The sequence below is a fragment of the Sciurus carolinensis genome, chromosome 8 (assembly GCF_902686445.1).
Source record: "Sciurus carolinensis chromosome 8, mSciCar1.2, whole genome shotgun sequence".
Taxonomy (NCBI): Eukaryota; Metazoa; Chordata; class Mammalia; order Rodentia; family Sciuridae; genus Sciurus; species Sciurus carolinensis.
In genome coordinates, this window is record NC_062220.1 from 120,676,448 (window position 1) to 120,692,559 (window position 16,112).

The 16,112-nt window shown below is 49.3% G+C and overlaps 2 protein-coding genes across 5 annotated transcripts in view; one reads left to right on the forward strand and one right to left on the reverse strand.

Annotated features, from left to right (window-relative positions):
* The first annotated feature begins 398 nt into the window (after positions 1-398).
* On the forward strand, positions 399-3,679 carry Derl3 (derlin 3). Of its 3 annotated transcripts, none has more exons than XM_047561316.1 (7): positions 399-537; positions 663-728; positions 823-896; positions 1,006-1,099; positions 1,566-1,832; positions 2,181-2,271; positions 2,391-3,679. In XM_047561316.1, the coding sequence occupies exons 1-6, from the start codon at positions 445-447 to the stop codon at positions 2,256-2,258; spliced, it is 672 nt and encodes a 223-aa protein (XP_047417272.1). In that variant the 5' UTR covers positions 399-444; the 3' UTR covers positions 2,259-2,271; positions 2,391-3,679. The 3 variants fall into 3 exon arrangements, with proteins under 3 accessions (XP_047417272.1, XP_047417271.1, XP_047417270.1); XM_047561315.1 differs by having other exon boundaries at positions 666-728; positions 1,566-1,761; positions 2,391-3,673; XM_047561314.1 differs by having other exon boundaries at positions 1,566-1,761; positions 2,391-3,667.
* Positions 3,680-4,639: 960 nt separating this feature from the next.
* Positions 4,640-16,112, reverse strand: part of Smarcb1 (SWI/SNF related, matrix associated, actin dependent regulator of chromatin, subfamily b, member 1) — a 31,924-nt gene continuing 20,451 nt past the window's right edge. For both annotated transcript variants that reach the window (XM_047560798.1, XM_047560797.1), the window contains exons 7-9: positions 11,800-11,990; positions 5,294-5,425; positions 4,640-4,986 (exon numbers count right to left, since the gene is read on the reverse strand). In XM_047560798.1, the coding sequence (XP_047416754.1) occupies positions 4,947-4,986; positions 5,294-5,425; positions 11,800-11,990 (363 nt within the window). In that variant the 3' untranslated portion in view covers positions 4,640-4,946. The remainder of the gene's footprint in view (positions 4,987-5,293; positions 5,426-11,799; positions 11,991-16,112) is intronic.

A 16,112-nucleotide genomic window follows, 5' to 3' on the forward strand; every position in this document is an offset into this window, starting at 1 on the left:
CCGTGGCTCCACCCCTTTCCGGTCTCGCGCACCTGGCTCTGGTCTTTTCTCCACCGGGCGGTAATTCGAGCCCCGCCCCCATGGTGGCCTCGTGGTCCTTTGCTATTGGACCTCCTCTAGAATGCCTTGAAGAGGCCAATTGCTCATTGGCCACACTTTCTCCCGCGCCGCCACCTCAGCCACAACAACCGACACGTGCTCAACCGTGTGGCTTGCTCATTGGCTAGCCACCCCGCCCCGCCCCTTTTTCTTTTCCTCTTGCATCTTCTCTCTTCCTCTTTCTCTCGGCTTACCGATCCCAGAGCCCCTCCCTCTAGCCCGGTTGCTCCGCGCCTACGACCTGGATTGGCCAAAGGCGGGAGTTAGGCGGGGCTTGGAGGCGGGCCTCGGAGGTGGGTTACAGAGCGCGCTGCGGGACTGGTTAAGTGTGCGGGTGTAGGTTCAATGGCTTGGCAGGGGCTGGCGGCCGAGTTTCTGCAGGTGCCGGCGGTGACGAGGGCCTACACCGCAGCCTGCGTCCTCACCACAGCTGCCGTGGTGAGCGGATGGGGCGTCGCTATGGCTACAGACCCTGGAGGGGAACGAGGGGGTTTTAGGGAAGGTAGCCAGGGTTAACGGCGTGGATCCTGGGGACATCCCCTGACGTGCCCCTGGTTCCATAGCAGCTGGAGCTTCTCAGCCCCTTCCAGCTCTACTTCAACCCGCACCTCGTGTTCCGGAAGTTCCAGGTGAGGCCGCCGCGTCCCTTGCATCTGCTGGCCCAGACCCACCTACCCTACGCCTGACTACCTTTTCCATCCCCCCACCCCCAACACCTCATAGGTCTGGAGGCTTGTCACCAACTTCCTCTTCTTCGGGCCCTTGGGATTCAGCTTCTTCTTCAACATGCTCTTCGTGTATCCTGTCGCATGGACCCGGGCGGGGCATGAGGGCGGGGGATCCCCGGGCTGGGAGAGGGGAAACTCAGGCCAGGTTGGGGTGGCACTTCCTATACCAACGCTGCAGGTTCCGTTACTGCCGTATGCTGGAGGAGGGCTCCTTCCGCGGCCGTACGGCTGACTTCGTCTTCATGTTTCTCTTCGGAGGCGTCCTTATGACCGTATCCTTCCTGCGGGCTCAGGAACCTCGAACCACATCTCCTTGGGGGGTCTAGCCTGTTGGACCTAGGGCTTGATGTGACTGCCTGGGGCCAAGGAGAGTCACAGTCGTTTAGTTCACTTCAGCTTAGGATGTCATTTCGCAGCCATCCTCATTGATGTGTGCAATGTACAACAGGGTGATTGCAGGAAGGCCTGGTGGGGTGCTGGCGGCTCTGAGCCCTGAATGCAAGTATCCAAGAGAAATGAGCAGGGAGGGGCAGTGGTTGGAGCCTGGAATGGAGATAGGTGTGCAGGGCAGATCCGTGGCACCTGAATGCCACAGAATAAAAGGGCTCATCTTGACTGGGGAATGGACGAGGACAATGAGGGAAGGGGATCCAGTGGAAGGACTCTAGGGGCTTAGGAAGTCAGAGAGGCCCTGGGCAGAGCTGAGGCCTGTGCCAGGTCACCTTGACTCTGGCCCAGCTGCTGGGACTCCTGGGTAGTCTGTTCTTCCTGGGCCAGGCCCTCATGGCCATGCTGGTATATGTGTGGAGCCGCCGCAGCCCTGGAGTGAGGGTCAACTTCTTTGGCCTCCTCACCTTCCAGGCACCATTCCTGCCCTGGGCCCTCATGGGCTTTTCACTGCTGCTGGGCAACTCAATCCTTGTGGACCTGCTGGGTGAGCCTGCCTATCCTTTCCACCACCCCAAGCTGGCTGGTCCTCTCTGGACATGCTGCTTCTTCCTCAGGGTATCCTCTTCCACTTCTGCTGGTCCTCTTTAGCCACAGCCCTCCCAGCTCCTCTGTTCTTACAATCCCTCAAACCACAGGATTTGCATCTTCAGGGTTGACCTGATGATGTTTGAGTGGGTCTGCTGGGGGAGGGATGGGTGAGGCAGAGTTCTTGCTCCATGGCTCTTGCTCCCCCAATGTTCACAGGCTCTTCCTCTCTTCCCCAAGTCCTGCTCACTTCTAGGCTCCTTAAGTCTGTCCCTGGGCTGGCAGTTTGTACAGGACATTGGGGTGCCCATGTTCCGAAGCTTGGGGTTACTCTGGGCTGTAGAGGGTGGCCTCTGGCATTCTATGGCTTTCTCACAGGGATTGCTGTGGGCCACATCTATTACTTCCTGGAGGATGTGTTCCCCAACCAGCCTGGAGGCAAGAGGCTGCTGCTGACACCCAGCTTCCTGTGAGTGCTGGAGATGACTGCACACTCCTCCTCTCTCATCCCCTCCCCTCCCTCAGGCAACTCCCCACCCCATGGGGGACCTGTGCTGGCCTCAGTTCAAGGTGGGTCCCTCCCCACAGGAAGCTGCTACTGGATGCCCCTGAAGAGGACCCCAATTATCTGCCCCTTCCTGAGGAGCAGCCAAGACCCCATCCACAGCAGTAAGCCCACCCAGGATCAGCCTGACTCTTCTGGAAGGCCTCCATCCTATCCCTAACCACTGCTTGCAGCAGAGCAACCCATCCTGGAGTCTGGGCCGGGGAATGAAAGGGCTCATCTGAATAAAGTCACCTGCAGCCTCTGGAAGCACAGCACTGGTGCCCCCTGCCTCAGTCAGCCACACCCTCCCATCCCTTTCCATGCTTGCCCTCTGCCTTTGTCTGGTCTGCCCTCTCTGCACAACTGTAGGTAGTAGGATAGGAGGCCCAGAGAGGACAAATAATCTGTCCACAGATGCCCAGCAGAGCTTTGAGCTCACAAATGATAGACTAAGTGCCTTGATAAAGTCTTACGGGCAAATCCTATCTCCCTGGGCCTCTGTTCCCTCCCAATCAAGGGAGCTGGCCAGACCTTAGTGGCTGGAGCAGGACAGAGCCCAGTCTGTGGTGCCTATAGGCTGATGTCCACCTGGCCTTTCTCATCCTCAACAACTCTCATCCTCACCAAAAACCTCAACAAGTGGACCTCATTTTCCAGCTGGTGAACCAGGACTGTGTCTTCTGCCTCTTGTGACCCCGGAGACTAGAAAAGTTTTGCCTTAGCAAAGTCCTGTGACTGGCTGATGCAGAGACCTCTGGAGAGTTTTATCCCTACCATTTACACTGAGAACCTACGTGAGACTCCTCTAATGTAGGCATCAGATGGCTGGTCAGGTTTCCTTGTTACTCTAGGCTTGCCTATCTTATTTCTGGGTGCTCAGTGCCACGGGGGCTCCTCCAGTCACAGTCAGTCATTTTCACTGTAATCAAACTACTTCTCTAGAATGTGAACCTCAATTTTGTAGTGAAAGTCGGTGAAGCAGCAACTCTTGCATTAGGCTGGAGATACTCAAAGGGTCCAGAAGCAGGTAGGACTTGGTGCACTAGTTTTTCCCAGACAAGTGGACCTTTCTGTCCTGCAGGATGAGGCAGCCAGAGTTGTTTCCATCTTACTAGTTGTAGTGACACAGGGCTGCCCCTGGCCTCATGGAACCAGCAAACCCCTCAGCAATGGAACTTGTTCATTTCCAAGGCCAAATGGGCCTGGAATCTTCCACTTTGTTTAGGGTTTCCCAGTAAAGCCTGTTGTGCCCTGCTGTTTCTGGTGCATTCTACTCTTTGATAGGCCTCTACCAGAGGAGGTGAGAGAAGAGCTTTCCTCAGACCACAAGCTGTTCTCCTCCCTGGCAACAGTCATGCTCATAGAGCCCTAGTCCCTACTCAGACCTCTACCCCTGACCCACACAGACTGAAGCTGAAAGCCAGGTTGCATGGAGCCCATAACACGTGACCAGGGAGGCCAAGAGCTTCTGACCAAGCCCCTGCCCCAGCCCTGCCCTGGCAGGGAAGGACCTGTTATTATTAGCCAAGGGTGGCAGTTGCCTGGTGCTGCGGGCCTGAGGCCATTGTCTTTAGTAAGACTGGAGCTATGTGCCCAGTTTGCCAAGCAGTACTTGGCTCAGCAAAGAGACCCACATATGCCACCCTCATGGTGCCTAAGTCATTCTTTAGAGTGGGTACTACCATGTTACAGACAAGGTATGAGACAATAATCTCATCAGAAGAACAGCTGGTGAGGGGTTGTGAATTGGGCCTCCTCTGTACATGCCACATCAACCCTAAAAGCTAGCAGAAGGCTGGGTATATTTCTACATTCTTCAAGAGGCCTGGCTCAGGCCACAGGTGGAGATAGACTCCAACCAGTTTAATGTGTGCTCTGGAGTTGCGCACATAAAACAGGAGAGCCTGTAGCTCTTTTCTAAGGCCAAGTGAAAGGAGCAGAGATGGGTATCACTGGAAGACAGTTGGGCCCCTCCCCTGAGCCTCACAATCACAATTCCTCCTTCTCCCCGCCTAGAAGGACTTGCTGAGCACAGGTCCAATTAAGAAGCTGGAAGGCTCATGGAAAAGCAAGGGTTGGGTTCTGCCTCAATGGTATTACATGGTGCTGGGCTATCTTGAAAGTGGAGTTTTGTTAAATTCTACCTACCCACTTGGGAATCAGAGGCAGAATAGAGTGAAGCTTGGCATGTCAGCCTTGGCCACATACCACCCACCTCCACTAAGTCTAGCTCAGTTCTGCTCCTGGCTCTCCCATTATTTTTATGCCAAGACATTGAAGAAACTGAACATGACCTATTGCCTTTTATTTAAAAAGTGTTTCTAGCCCTGCCTGGGGCTCCTATACAAAACAAAACAACCCAAAACAAAGCTTCTTCCTGACCCCAGACACTGAGGGAGGGTGTTAGAAGGACAGGACTGGGGCTCAGCAAATGGAATGTGTGCTAGGGGAGGGCAACCTGGAGGCCCCCCACCTCTGCAGCCCACCCCACCCCCTGTCCCTTGGGATGGCACCGGGTTTTCTCCTTGCCAGAAGAGGAAGGAGAGGCAGTCCAATCTTCTGAGATGCTCCGTGGGAGCCAAGCACTGATGGGCTGGTCACCAGGCTGGGGCAGTATTGGCAAGACGCCTCATCCGCCTAGAAGAGGGGAGTGGGTGGTTAGCTGGGGCTAGTCCCAGTCCCTGGCCTTTTCTTGACTTTGCAAGTCCTGCCCTCCTCTCCAGGAACCCTGAAATCTGCTCTGGGCCGTGGTCAGATCCGACTGGAAAACTTACTTTTATTCTCTGCTAGGAAACCCACCCTGGAGGATAGATACATTCAAGAGCCTGCCTCTAGCAACATAGGTTGCTTCCAGAATCTATAGATCACTGGGGAAAGGAGATGACTTGCCCCTGCCTAGAAAATGGGTGCCTGTGAACAGAACTGGGGCACAGGGACAGGGTACCTTGTGTTCCTGTCCTGGTCTCGGATCTTCTTCTCCATTTCAGCATCAGTCAGAGTCTCTAGTAGTGGGCACCACTGGTCTGCATCACCCGTGTTCCGGATAGCAATTTCCACCGTGGGTAAGGGGTTCTCACTGGGGAGGGGAGGCAGTGAAAGGAATAATGGCCAATTCACAGAACAGCAGTGAGGAAGTTCCCAGAAACCACTATTCTTCCACACTACTGCCCTCCAGCAGAGAGCCAGCACATAGCATGAAAGCCCAGGCCTTTCCTTCTCATTTGCCTCTGCTCCCCTGGGCCAAAATATGGCCAAGGCCCATTTCTGTGCTCTCACTCCTCCCAGCAGCACTGCTCATACAGGAAGCTGGAGGATGCTCCTGTCACCTGAACCTCAAGGGAGCTACTAAAGACACCAGGGTCTCCCCCTGCAATAATAACCCCATGACCCACCAGCCTCCCTTCAAAATCAACTCTCAACAGTTCCTCTGCTGCCTCATCATGATTCTGGGAGACCAGGAAGGGGGCTGCTGGCTGTGGAGGTGATTCCCCTTGACAGAAGAGTGTGGGTTGGGCCAGGCTACTATCACTGGACCATAACTGGAAGAGAGACCTATTTGTCCCACTCTGTTCAGTGCTGTAACCCATCAGGACCCACTGATCAAGGAGACAGCATGGAAGGTGAAAGGAGTCCTCTGCATCATTTACTGAGGCCTGCTGGGCTGGGCTGGTCATCTATTGAATGTTCTACCCACTTGTAGCTTAGCACACTTCATGAGGTCCACACTAAGCCCCACAGAAACTGGCTTATTTGCTTACAGCCAGGCAGCTGGCTGCCAGAGCTGGAACCAGAAACTATATCACTGAACCACACCCAACCCTGTAACCCCTCAGAGACAGCCCAACTTCACCCTGAGGGGCTACCTGGCTAAGTGGGCACAGAATCAGGGGTGGGTTAGCATGGGCAAAGGTTACAAGGGCATAGGGGTGGACACATGGGAGCACTGCGGGAGGGAAAGGTATGGCTGAGTTGCTGCCTCACTGGGCTTTGGGTTTGGTTTTCTCCAAAAGGAAGCTAAGGAATTACCCACATGTTGCACTGAACCCCTGGCCTAGCAGAAAGACTCAGAGGAAGACTCTAACCATAATCTTCTCCTTCCCCTCCTACTGTTGCTACTCTGGTCTTCTGGAGTCTTCTGCTCTCTCTATCTTGGTGGTCTCCTGATGCTCAGTCCCTGGGAAGAAAACTACCCTGCTCTACCATAATCCTACCAGGTGTCTGCCCACCTGAAGCCTGCCAGTATGCAGTGCCCTACCAGCTTCAGAAGGAACACAAGGCAGGCAGGGTTCCAGAGGTGCCTGGCAGAGGTTCTCTTTTTTAATGGGTAAAAGAGAAGAGTTGCCTGGTAGGGCTGCTTGGGTTTTCATGTAGAATACGGGAACAATATTTAGTGCTGTGAAACGTTGTTGAAGGATTATCAACACACATACATACATATTTTTTGTGATACTGAAGATTGATCCCAGAGCCTCCCACATGCTAGACAAGTGCTCCACTACTGAGCTGCATCTCTAGCCCCAAGGATTATTGCTATTAAAGTAGCCAACATCCCTCCATCAAGGGAACTTCCTTCTCAAATGGCCTCCCTGAAGGTGATATGATTGATCAGCTGCAGAGAAGCATTCCCCTAGGGCTGACTGCAGAGCCATGGCCCCTCACCAACACACTAGCCAGCACACATCCTGCACTGGCAGTCAAGGGCCCATTATCCTGGCTTGGAAAGGTCAGGATGGGAGCCACTCTCCTTGGCCTGGGGAGGTATCTCAGGGACCCTGGGTCCTCCTGCCTGGGTCCAGGGTGTTGTCTGAGGCTAGTACTACAGACCAGGAATGACCTGGTTCCCCAGCAGAAATGGGTTTACCCACATGCTGAAGCTTAGCCCATGGGGCCCAAGAGGTTCAGAAGTCCAGAAGCCCAAGCGTGTGCTGGTGACTCATAAGCCTAGGACCTGGCAACCCTCACCCTTTTGGTCCCCCAGGGCCAACTCCTCAACAGCTTGGTTTGGCAATCCAGGAATGGCCTAGCCACAGACCCCAAACATCATCCCTCACCTCCAGGGTTCCTGGCTGCCTTACTTAGGAGGGTAGACATGAAAGGCGCCAAGCCCATGCTGAGGGAAGCAAAACATGTTTTTCTCAGAATTTAAACAAGAGCTGGTGAGCAGACCCAGAGGCCTCTTTGTTTACCTCCCCTTTACTCTGGGAAGATTCCACTCCAGTAGGTTTATTACAAAATAAGAATTGCTCCAGTCAACCATGTAAGGATAAGCCTAGAGACAACACTAGCCTGCCTTACGTTTGGGGAGACATGCAGGCAGAGAGATGCTTTTCTGAATTTCAAGAAGTTTGGGGGCCAGGGGAGCCAGTCTGCTCCCACTTCTCTTGAGAAAATTCTGATTCATAGGCTTTGAGGCTGCCAGGGACCCTAGATGTTCCTACCATCCTAAAGTGTCCAGGCGGGGACAAAGAAACCCAGGCAGGAGGCATGCTTGAGGTGATAGTGGGGACTAATACTCCTTGAATAGCTTCAGGTTTATTTCAATGTGATCTCACTTTGTGACTTCATGTGACAGACTCTGAAACTGGGCATGGTGGCACATGCCTATAATTCCAGCTACTTGGGAGGTTGAAGTAGGAAGATTGCAAGTTCAGCCTGGAAAACTTAGTGAGACCCTTTCTCAAAATAACAACTAAAATGGACTGGGGATGTAGCTAGGTGGTAAAGTACATTCCTAGCATGTAAGAGACTGAGTTCATTCCCCAGTACCTAAGGAAAAAGCAAAAAAAAAAACAAAACAAACAAAAAATAAAACAACAACAACAAAAAACCCAAACAAACAAAAAACAAGACAAGTTGAGGAGCATTATTATCCTCACTCTATAAATATGACCTGGAGGGAAAATGACTTGTCTATAGCTATTCCATCAGCAGGGGAGGAGGAGACAAAATTCAATGTGACCCTTATGTTTGCAATCAATGCCTCTCCAATGGGTGGGGAAAAGGCAGTCTTTCATTATGGGGCTGGGACAACATGACTCTGGATTAGGAATGGTTTCTTAGAAAGTACTAAGAACACCATCAGGAAAGTGAAAAGACATTCTACAGAATAAGAAAAAACATACTAATCATATCTATTAAGGGATTTGAATCTAGAAAATATAAAGAATATTATAACTCAATAATAAAAACCCAAACCAATTTAAAAACAGGCAAAGGACTTGAATAAGCCATTATTCTAAAAAAGATATACAAGTGGTCAATAATACATGAAAGATGCTCAATAATATTTGTCATTAGGGAAATGCAACTCCAAACTACAATTACTTCACACCCACTAGAATGGCTACAATATAAAAAAGAAAAGAAAGAAAAGACAGATTATAATGAGTGCTGGCCACCATTTAGAGAAACTGGAACTCTCACATTGCTGGTGGGAATGTAAAACGGTGCAGCCACTTTGGAGAACGATCTGGCATTCTTCAAAATGCTAAACAAAATTACCATCTGATCCAGCACTTCTACTCATAGGTATATAACCCAAGAGAACTGAAAACAAGCATTCAAACAAAAACTTATACATGAATGTTCTTAGCATTATTCACAACAACTAAAAAGTAGAAACAACAAACAAGCCAATTAACTGATGAATGCATAAATAAAATGTAGTATAGCTACAAAATGCAACACTATTCAGCCATAAAGAGTGAAGTTCTGATACCTGCTACAACACAGATAATCCTTGAAAGCATTATGCTAAGCAGTCACAAAAGACCATATAATGAGTGACTCCATTTATAGTATGTGTCTAGAATTGGAAAATCTACTCACAGAAAGTAGAGTAGTGGTTGCCCAGGGCTAGGAGACTTGAAGGAAGTGGGGATGGACTGCTAAGGGGTATGCAGCTTCCTTTTGAGGTGTCCTAAAATTAACTGTGGTGTTGGTTTCACAGCTCTGTGAATATACTAAAAACCAAAGCCTTGTACATTTTAAATGGGTTAATCTGTACCCTTCAATGATATCTCAATAAAGCTGTTATAAAAACAAACAAAACCTGAGGGCTAGTGGTAGGGTTGACAATAGTCTCCCTGGGAGAACAGTTAAGTTCCCATGAGGTGGGATGGTACAGTGGAAAGTGGGATGGTACAGTCAGTAAACATAAGTTCTGGCTTCTAGCCTTGCCATAGTGAGCTGCAGTTTTGCCCCTTGTACTGTGAAGTCTAGAAAACCTCTAACGAAAGGTCCCCATCCAGTCTTTTCCAGGTCTCTTCCAATGTGGGGAGCACTCTCATTGCCCAGATGGGACACAAAATGGGCTAGACCCTGTGTGAAGAGCTCATCCAGTCTGGTGGACTGAAAAGACACATGTAGTCCTCCCTGGTGCCAAAAGAGATGCTTGAAACACTTACTAGGCCCCATTATGGAGTGTGTTTGGCCAGGTCTCTAGCAGTATGGCCCTGTCATTAGTCCTGACCTGCACTAAAGACTGCAGTTGGACAGGGGTCAGTGCTCCTCCCAGTCCACACCTGGAATTTATTAAGTGGTCATTGAGATAAATGAAGGATCGCTCTCAGAGTCCTGATCTCTCAACAGGATTTCCCCAGAGGCCTGCTCTGGAGCCACTCAGAACTGGAGGCAACCAGGAGTTTGACAAGGAACTGAGGCTAACAGCTCAGGTCACTTGGGGTCTGAGCAGAAGGGTTGCTGCCGCACACTATGACCAAGGGCAAGGATGCCGGGAGGACCCATCAAGAGTAGGCATTGGTGGCTGCCTATGACAGGGTGAAGGTCAACATCTCAGTATCTGGTTGTTGGGAGCAGCAAATCTGCCTGCCACCTGTACCTGTCAGCCTAGAAGGAGCATTCCAGCTTGACTGGTGTCTGTAGGAGGGGGTGCTTGGTGTCGCTTTCACTCCCAGAACCTGTGCAATGTTATAGGACTTCAAAGTCAACTCCAGGAATGAGGTCACCCTAGCCTGCTCTTGGGACCATTGGAACCAGTGGCCTTGGCTCCACAGAAGATATCATAACTGCACCCTCTGGCAACACCCCTGCCCCCAACAGGGAGGAGTACACTAGACACCAGGGCTGGTCCCCAGTGTAGGAAGCAAAACCACTTGGCCAGCAAGGCTGCTGGAGGATCACCACAGGTGACAATGATGTGCATCTAGCACAGCAGGCACTCAGCCTGAGGGGCTCAGCTGTTCCCAATGTTAAGGGTATGCCTCATTCTTTCTTGTTCAGATTTACAGGAAGCCTTAAAAAAGCTGCCTCTTCTGATATTCAAGAAAACAAGCTAAGACACAAAACTAACTTATAAGCTCCATGAATTGTCAAGTCTTTGCAAAAAATCTTTGTCCTTGATCCTCCTGTAGCATTTTAGACTGTCTTCCCTGAATGATGAGTGCAAATGTGGATAATGACAGTTCGAGGGGCATGCTCAATCCTAACACCTGTTTTGATGAAGTAATACTTGGTGGCTCCCCCACCCCAGACAAACAAAAAAGGTGCTGAGAGGACAGATCAGAAATGATGGGGCTTCTGTTCCTGCAAGCTTGATGAGGCAGGAGCCTCAGACTCTCCTTTCAAGGCCACAAGCAGAGTCCACTGGCCTGCAAGGGTTTTTTGTTTGTTTGGTGTTGGTAGGGGGTTGAAGGTTCTGTTCACACTTCCAGTTACTCAGACAGCCTGATGCTGCAGGCAGAGATCAGGTTGACCTGTTTCCTCCTCTTTAATGGCACTCAGTATGGCACCTAGTCCTGCATGGTGCTCAGCAAGTTTTCTGAATAAACCAAGGCAGAGATATTCAGAAAGAAGCTGCTGCAGGAGGACTCCCTGATGCTTGTGAGAGGGAAGGGGCCTTGTTTAATAGAGATGAAGAACATGGGGAGCTGTGGTTATGGCTCAGTGGTAGAGTGCTTGCCTTCCATGTGTGAGGCTCTGGGATCAATCCTCAGCACCACCTAACAATAAATAAATAAATGTGTCCATCTACAACTGAAAAACAAAAACAAAAACAAAAACAAAAAAACATGAGCCGGGGTAGAAGCCTGATAGAAGGAATAGGTTGGGTCAGAGTGCAGAGGACAGTGTAGCATGACAGTTGGGGAGCAGCTGCCATGAGGATGGAGGATTGAGAGGCAAAAAATCTAAGGGGTGGCCCAAGGAGGATGTGGGATATGGGGACAATGAGGTAAGGATTTTAGGTTTACACTGACAGAGCTCTAGTTTTTGCTAGGGATACTACTAAGTGCTTCCAACATGCCATCTCTTTAGCTCCAACCTTGCCTGAGACATGATGCAGGAGGATGACAGAGCCAACAAACCAACCACAGCCAGGTCACTGTGAAGCTCAAGAAAGCTATGAAAGCTTCATGGCTCCAGCAGAGAAGTATTTCCCCAAAGTGGTTTGGCAGAGATGTGAGGGAGGGAGAGAGGCATAAGCCATCCTACCTGAAGGCATAGGTCTTCTGATGCCAGCTCAGTTGTCCCCGGATGCTGTACGCGATGGTGGTGACAAACTCCCCGCCCAACCCCAGCTCTGAGCACAACTTCAGGGCAAACTTCTCTGGTGAGTTCTCCTTCTCCGACATGTCCCACTCAAACTGGTCCACCAAGGAGATGTTTCCCACGTGGATATTCAGCTGTGGTAAGAACCAAAGTGCAAAGTGACAGCAGGCAGGACTGTCCTCAGCCCAGGGAGGCTGTGGGGAAATGGGAATGGCCTGCTCTGGAGCCACCAGGCCTGGGGTGGACCCTGACAATGATTCATGAAGTAAGAACTGGGCTAGCCCTGTCCTTCCAGTTACCCATCTGCAAAACATCCCACAAACCTCCCAGATTGCTTCAAGGGGCTCTGGCATCGTCTGTTCCAGGGAGGCCCCAAGTTCACCTCACTATTTATGTTTTTTAAAGCTTTTTTTTTTTTTCATATTTATTTATTTATTTATTTGTGCATGGTGGTAGAAATTGAACCCAGGGCCTCATGCATGCTAGGCAAACACTCTGCCACTGAGTTATATTCCCAGCCCCTCCACCTCACTTTTATTCCCATCCCCTGGCTCCTCATCACTCTCTTTTCTGCCCTTTACCCCATGGCAGTCAATCTTTATGTGACTTTGTTGGCCAGAAAGGGCTCAGCTCAAATGTTACTGATCAGAAACCGTCCAAGCCTGTCTTAAACTATCATCTATGCCTGAATTCTATTGCTTTATAGAGCTTGCCCCTCTTGGAAGTCATTTTGCCAAATGTGTCACGGATGTAGTTACACTTTGTGTCAACCTTTGTGGCAAGGCAAGAGGTAAGCCTGAAGTGCAGCAGAGGCAACAGCCAGTTCCTCCCACATTCCCAGCAGACCCCTCACAACATGTGACATACAGCTGAAGGTATCCAGGTCCAGTTGTGCAGTTGGAGAGTTTTCACAAATCAGTGCCCAGGAAACCAACATTCAGACCCAGGAAAAAATAGCCTGTGCTCCAGAAGCATTTACCAATGTCTGCCCCCCCACCTCAGATTAGTTCTGCCTATTCTAAAACTGGACATCATTGAACAACACAGGATGGATCCAGTGGCTTTGTTCCCTCAGCATTTTGCCTGTAAAATCCCAGTATAGGGCTGGGACCTTCCCTCATCACTACACAGTGCTCCACTTGATGTGTGGGCCACAGTGCACCTGCCCACTCTCACTACTGTCCATCAGTTTTTAAGACAAGGACTCGAATGGGCAGATGGGCAAGAGGTCACTAACTGGCCCTGAGAACCCAGTCCTTACAGAGACTTCTACCTCTCTTCACAGAAACAAAGGAACTCCAAGCCCTGACCATGTTCATGAAGCCCTGTTGATTTGAGCCCTTTGCACCACTCTGTATTCACTAGAATGTTCTCAGGACCAGACTTTTCTCAGCACTCAAGAGCCAGCTCCTGACACCTCCCCTCCCCACCAGTCCCCTTCCATACCCTCCTCTCCTGTTTCTTCATAGCACTTAGAACTCAGAGACCATCTCAGTCATCTGTCTGCTTGTTTTCTGTTTCTGTCATCCCATGAACTCCTGGAATCCCCAGCACAGGCTTGAGGGCATTTATTTTGAGAAACAACCAGTCCTTGTGACAGAGTTGGCAAGGAGAGGGAGGAAGCTGCGGTGCAGAGCTGCACCAACCCCCACATGGCTAGGTAGTGTAGGCAGCAGTCAAAGCCCGAGGCCTTTCCTGTCTCCATGCTGTACATGCCTGGCAACCAACCCAGGTTTCTGGAACAGAACTAGAGCTGCCTCTTCCCAACTGGAATCAAATTCTGAGCAAACCATATCAGCACTGGGACAAGAAAGAACACCCAGCAGCAGGCAACCCACAGAAATATAGACCAGGACCTAACTGAACCACAGCTACACAGTTCATTCACATCCAATACGCTACCTCACCCCAGGCTGGTGGACCATGTTGCCCATCCCTGCTATTTGGTCACTAGCACATTCGCTTATCCAAAATTATAGGAAAAAAGTTGTCCTGAGGTCAAGGACAGACAGACCTAAGTAGGTTGACCAAGCTAATACAAAGTATGTCACCACTAAATGTTAGGTTAGGGAGGAAAACAAGGGAAGGGGGTTAGGAAATTGAGCCAGCTGTGGTAATCAGGAGGTCAGAATGGCCTCTCAGGAGTAAAATGAGTGAACAAACCCAGAGAACAGGCATGTGGTTCCTTGGGAGCAGGGGTCCCAGGCAGAGGACAAGGTAATGCAAAGTCTGAGGAATTAAGGCCTGGAACCTGGGTTGGACCAGTGAGGGAACAGGAGAGAAGATGAGAATGGTGAGGGGTCAGGGCCCAGGCTAAGAAGAGCCAAGGGGTTGTCAAAGGGCTTGGCTTCCACAGAGGGAGTTGGGGAGCTTCTGGAGGTTCTAAGTAGAGGAGACACTGATGATACTGGTGGATGGTGAGGAGTAGCTAGACTCCATGTGGGTTCATAGAGACTAGGCTGGATCCCCCAAACAGGCATGTGGTAAGGCCAGATTCCTACCTGTCTTCCCCTCTCACCCTGGAACTGAGTGGATCCAAACCAGGCCAGGTTCCCTGGTAAAGGCAGCCAGGCCTGGGCATTGGTCTTGGCATTGCCAAGATCATATGTAAAAGGCTGCTCAGAACTAAGCCACTACTTTCTGAGGAAAAAGATATTTTTCAAGTGCCACTTCTTCTATCCTCCATCCACTGTCAAAGAAGTCTGTCCTCACAGAAACACCCAACTCTTCTTCTGAGTCCCCGATGTAATGGGAAACCCCAAGTGTGACCTTCAGTTCCTCACCTGCAAGATGGATCACCACCTCAGGGGTCAAGTTGCCCACAAGGCTCTGGCCTGAAAAACAAAGCACTATCCCAAGCATCACAAGCTTTTCTGGGCCAGTGTGTGTGCCCAGTCTGACCCTAGTACTGGTGGACCCTCTTGCCACTCAGTCAGAAGGCAATGCAGGAAGAAAACTGACCTGGGGATGGTCTCCCAACAGCCTACCTGCAGATGCCATCTCACACATGAGAACTATAACTAAATCAGAGGGTTGCTGGGAAAGCTTTTGCTTAGGGGAACATGTGCTGGCCCCTGAAGGACTTGCAGCTGCTGGACAATTTTCTGTATGGTTGCTTCATAAGGCCTATCAAAGTAACAACAACAAAAAACAAAAACAAAAACCTGGTATTCAGAAAGAGAAAAATGCCAGGGAAACTGGCTAGATATGAATGTCAGACTCACCAGTAACCTGCATGTGGCTGGTTCCATCTGCAATCAGATGGCTGAGCAAGATTAACCTTTATGACTTCATCCTCACCATGGTTGTAAAACAAGAAACAGGTACAGAACAGAACCCTGTTCTCTAGAACCAGCAGGCTATTCTTAAAGACACAAGTGAATCAACACATACTGTAGCCCAGTTTATCTCTGTTAAGACATGATACTTTATTTATGGGAAACCTTAAAGACTTACACACACACATACACACACACACAGACTAATAAATGAATGCAGCAAAGTAGCAAGATACAAAACCAACACAAAAAACCAATTGCCTTTCTATATATTTACAATACTCTGAAAAGGAAAGTAAGGAAACAATTCAATTAAAAATAGCACCAAGAATAGGAAGATACATAGGAATTAGCTTAAATAAAGGGATGAAAGACTTGTACACTAAAACCCACAACACATGGCTGAAAGAAATTAAAGAAGGCATAAATCAACAGGAAGAAGTCCCATGTTCATGGACTGGAAGATTTGGTGTTGTTAAGATGTTAATACTACCCCAAATGATTTATAGATTCAATGCAATCCTATCAAAATTCTAATATTTTTTCCACAAAAATAGAAAAAAAAAAAATCCATCTTAAAACTGTAATCTAAGGGACCCTAAAACAACCAAAAAAAAAAACATTGAAAAAGAATGATACTGGAAATTCCACACATCCTAATTTCAAAATTTACTACAAAGCTAAAATAATCAAAACAATGTACTGAAATAAAGACAGACATATAGACCAAAGAGAACAGAGTCTCAAGAAATAAGTCCTCACATATATGATCAAATGACATTTGACAAGTGTGCCAAGAACATTCAGTGTAGAGAGGCAGTTTTTTTTATAATGACTGTTAATGTGAAAACTATATGCAAAAGAATGAAATTGAACTCTAACCTAATATTATATACAAAAATGAAGAAAATGGATGAAAAATGACTAAAAATAGCTCATTTATAAAGCATTTGCCTAGCATATGGAGATTCATAGATT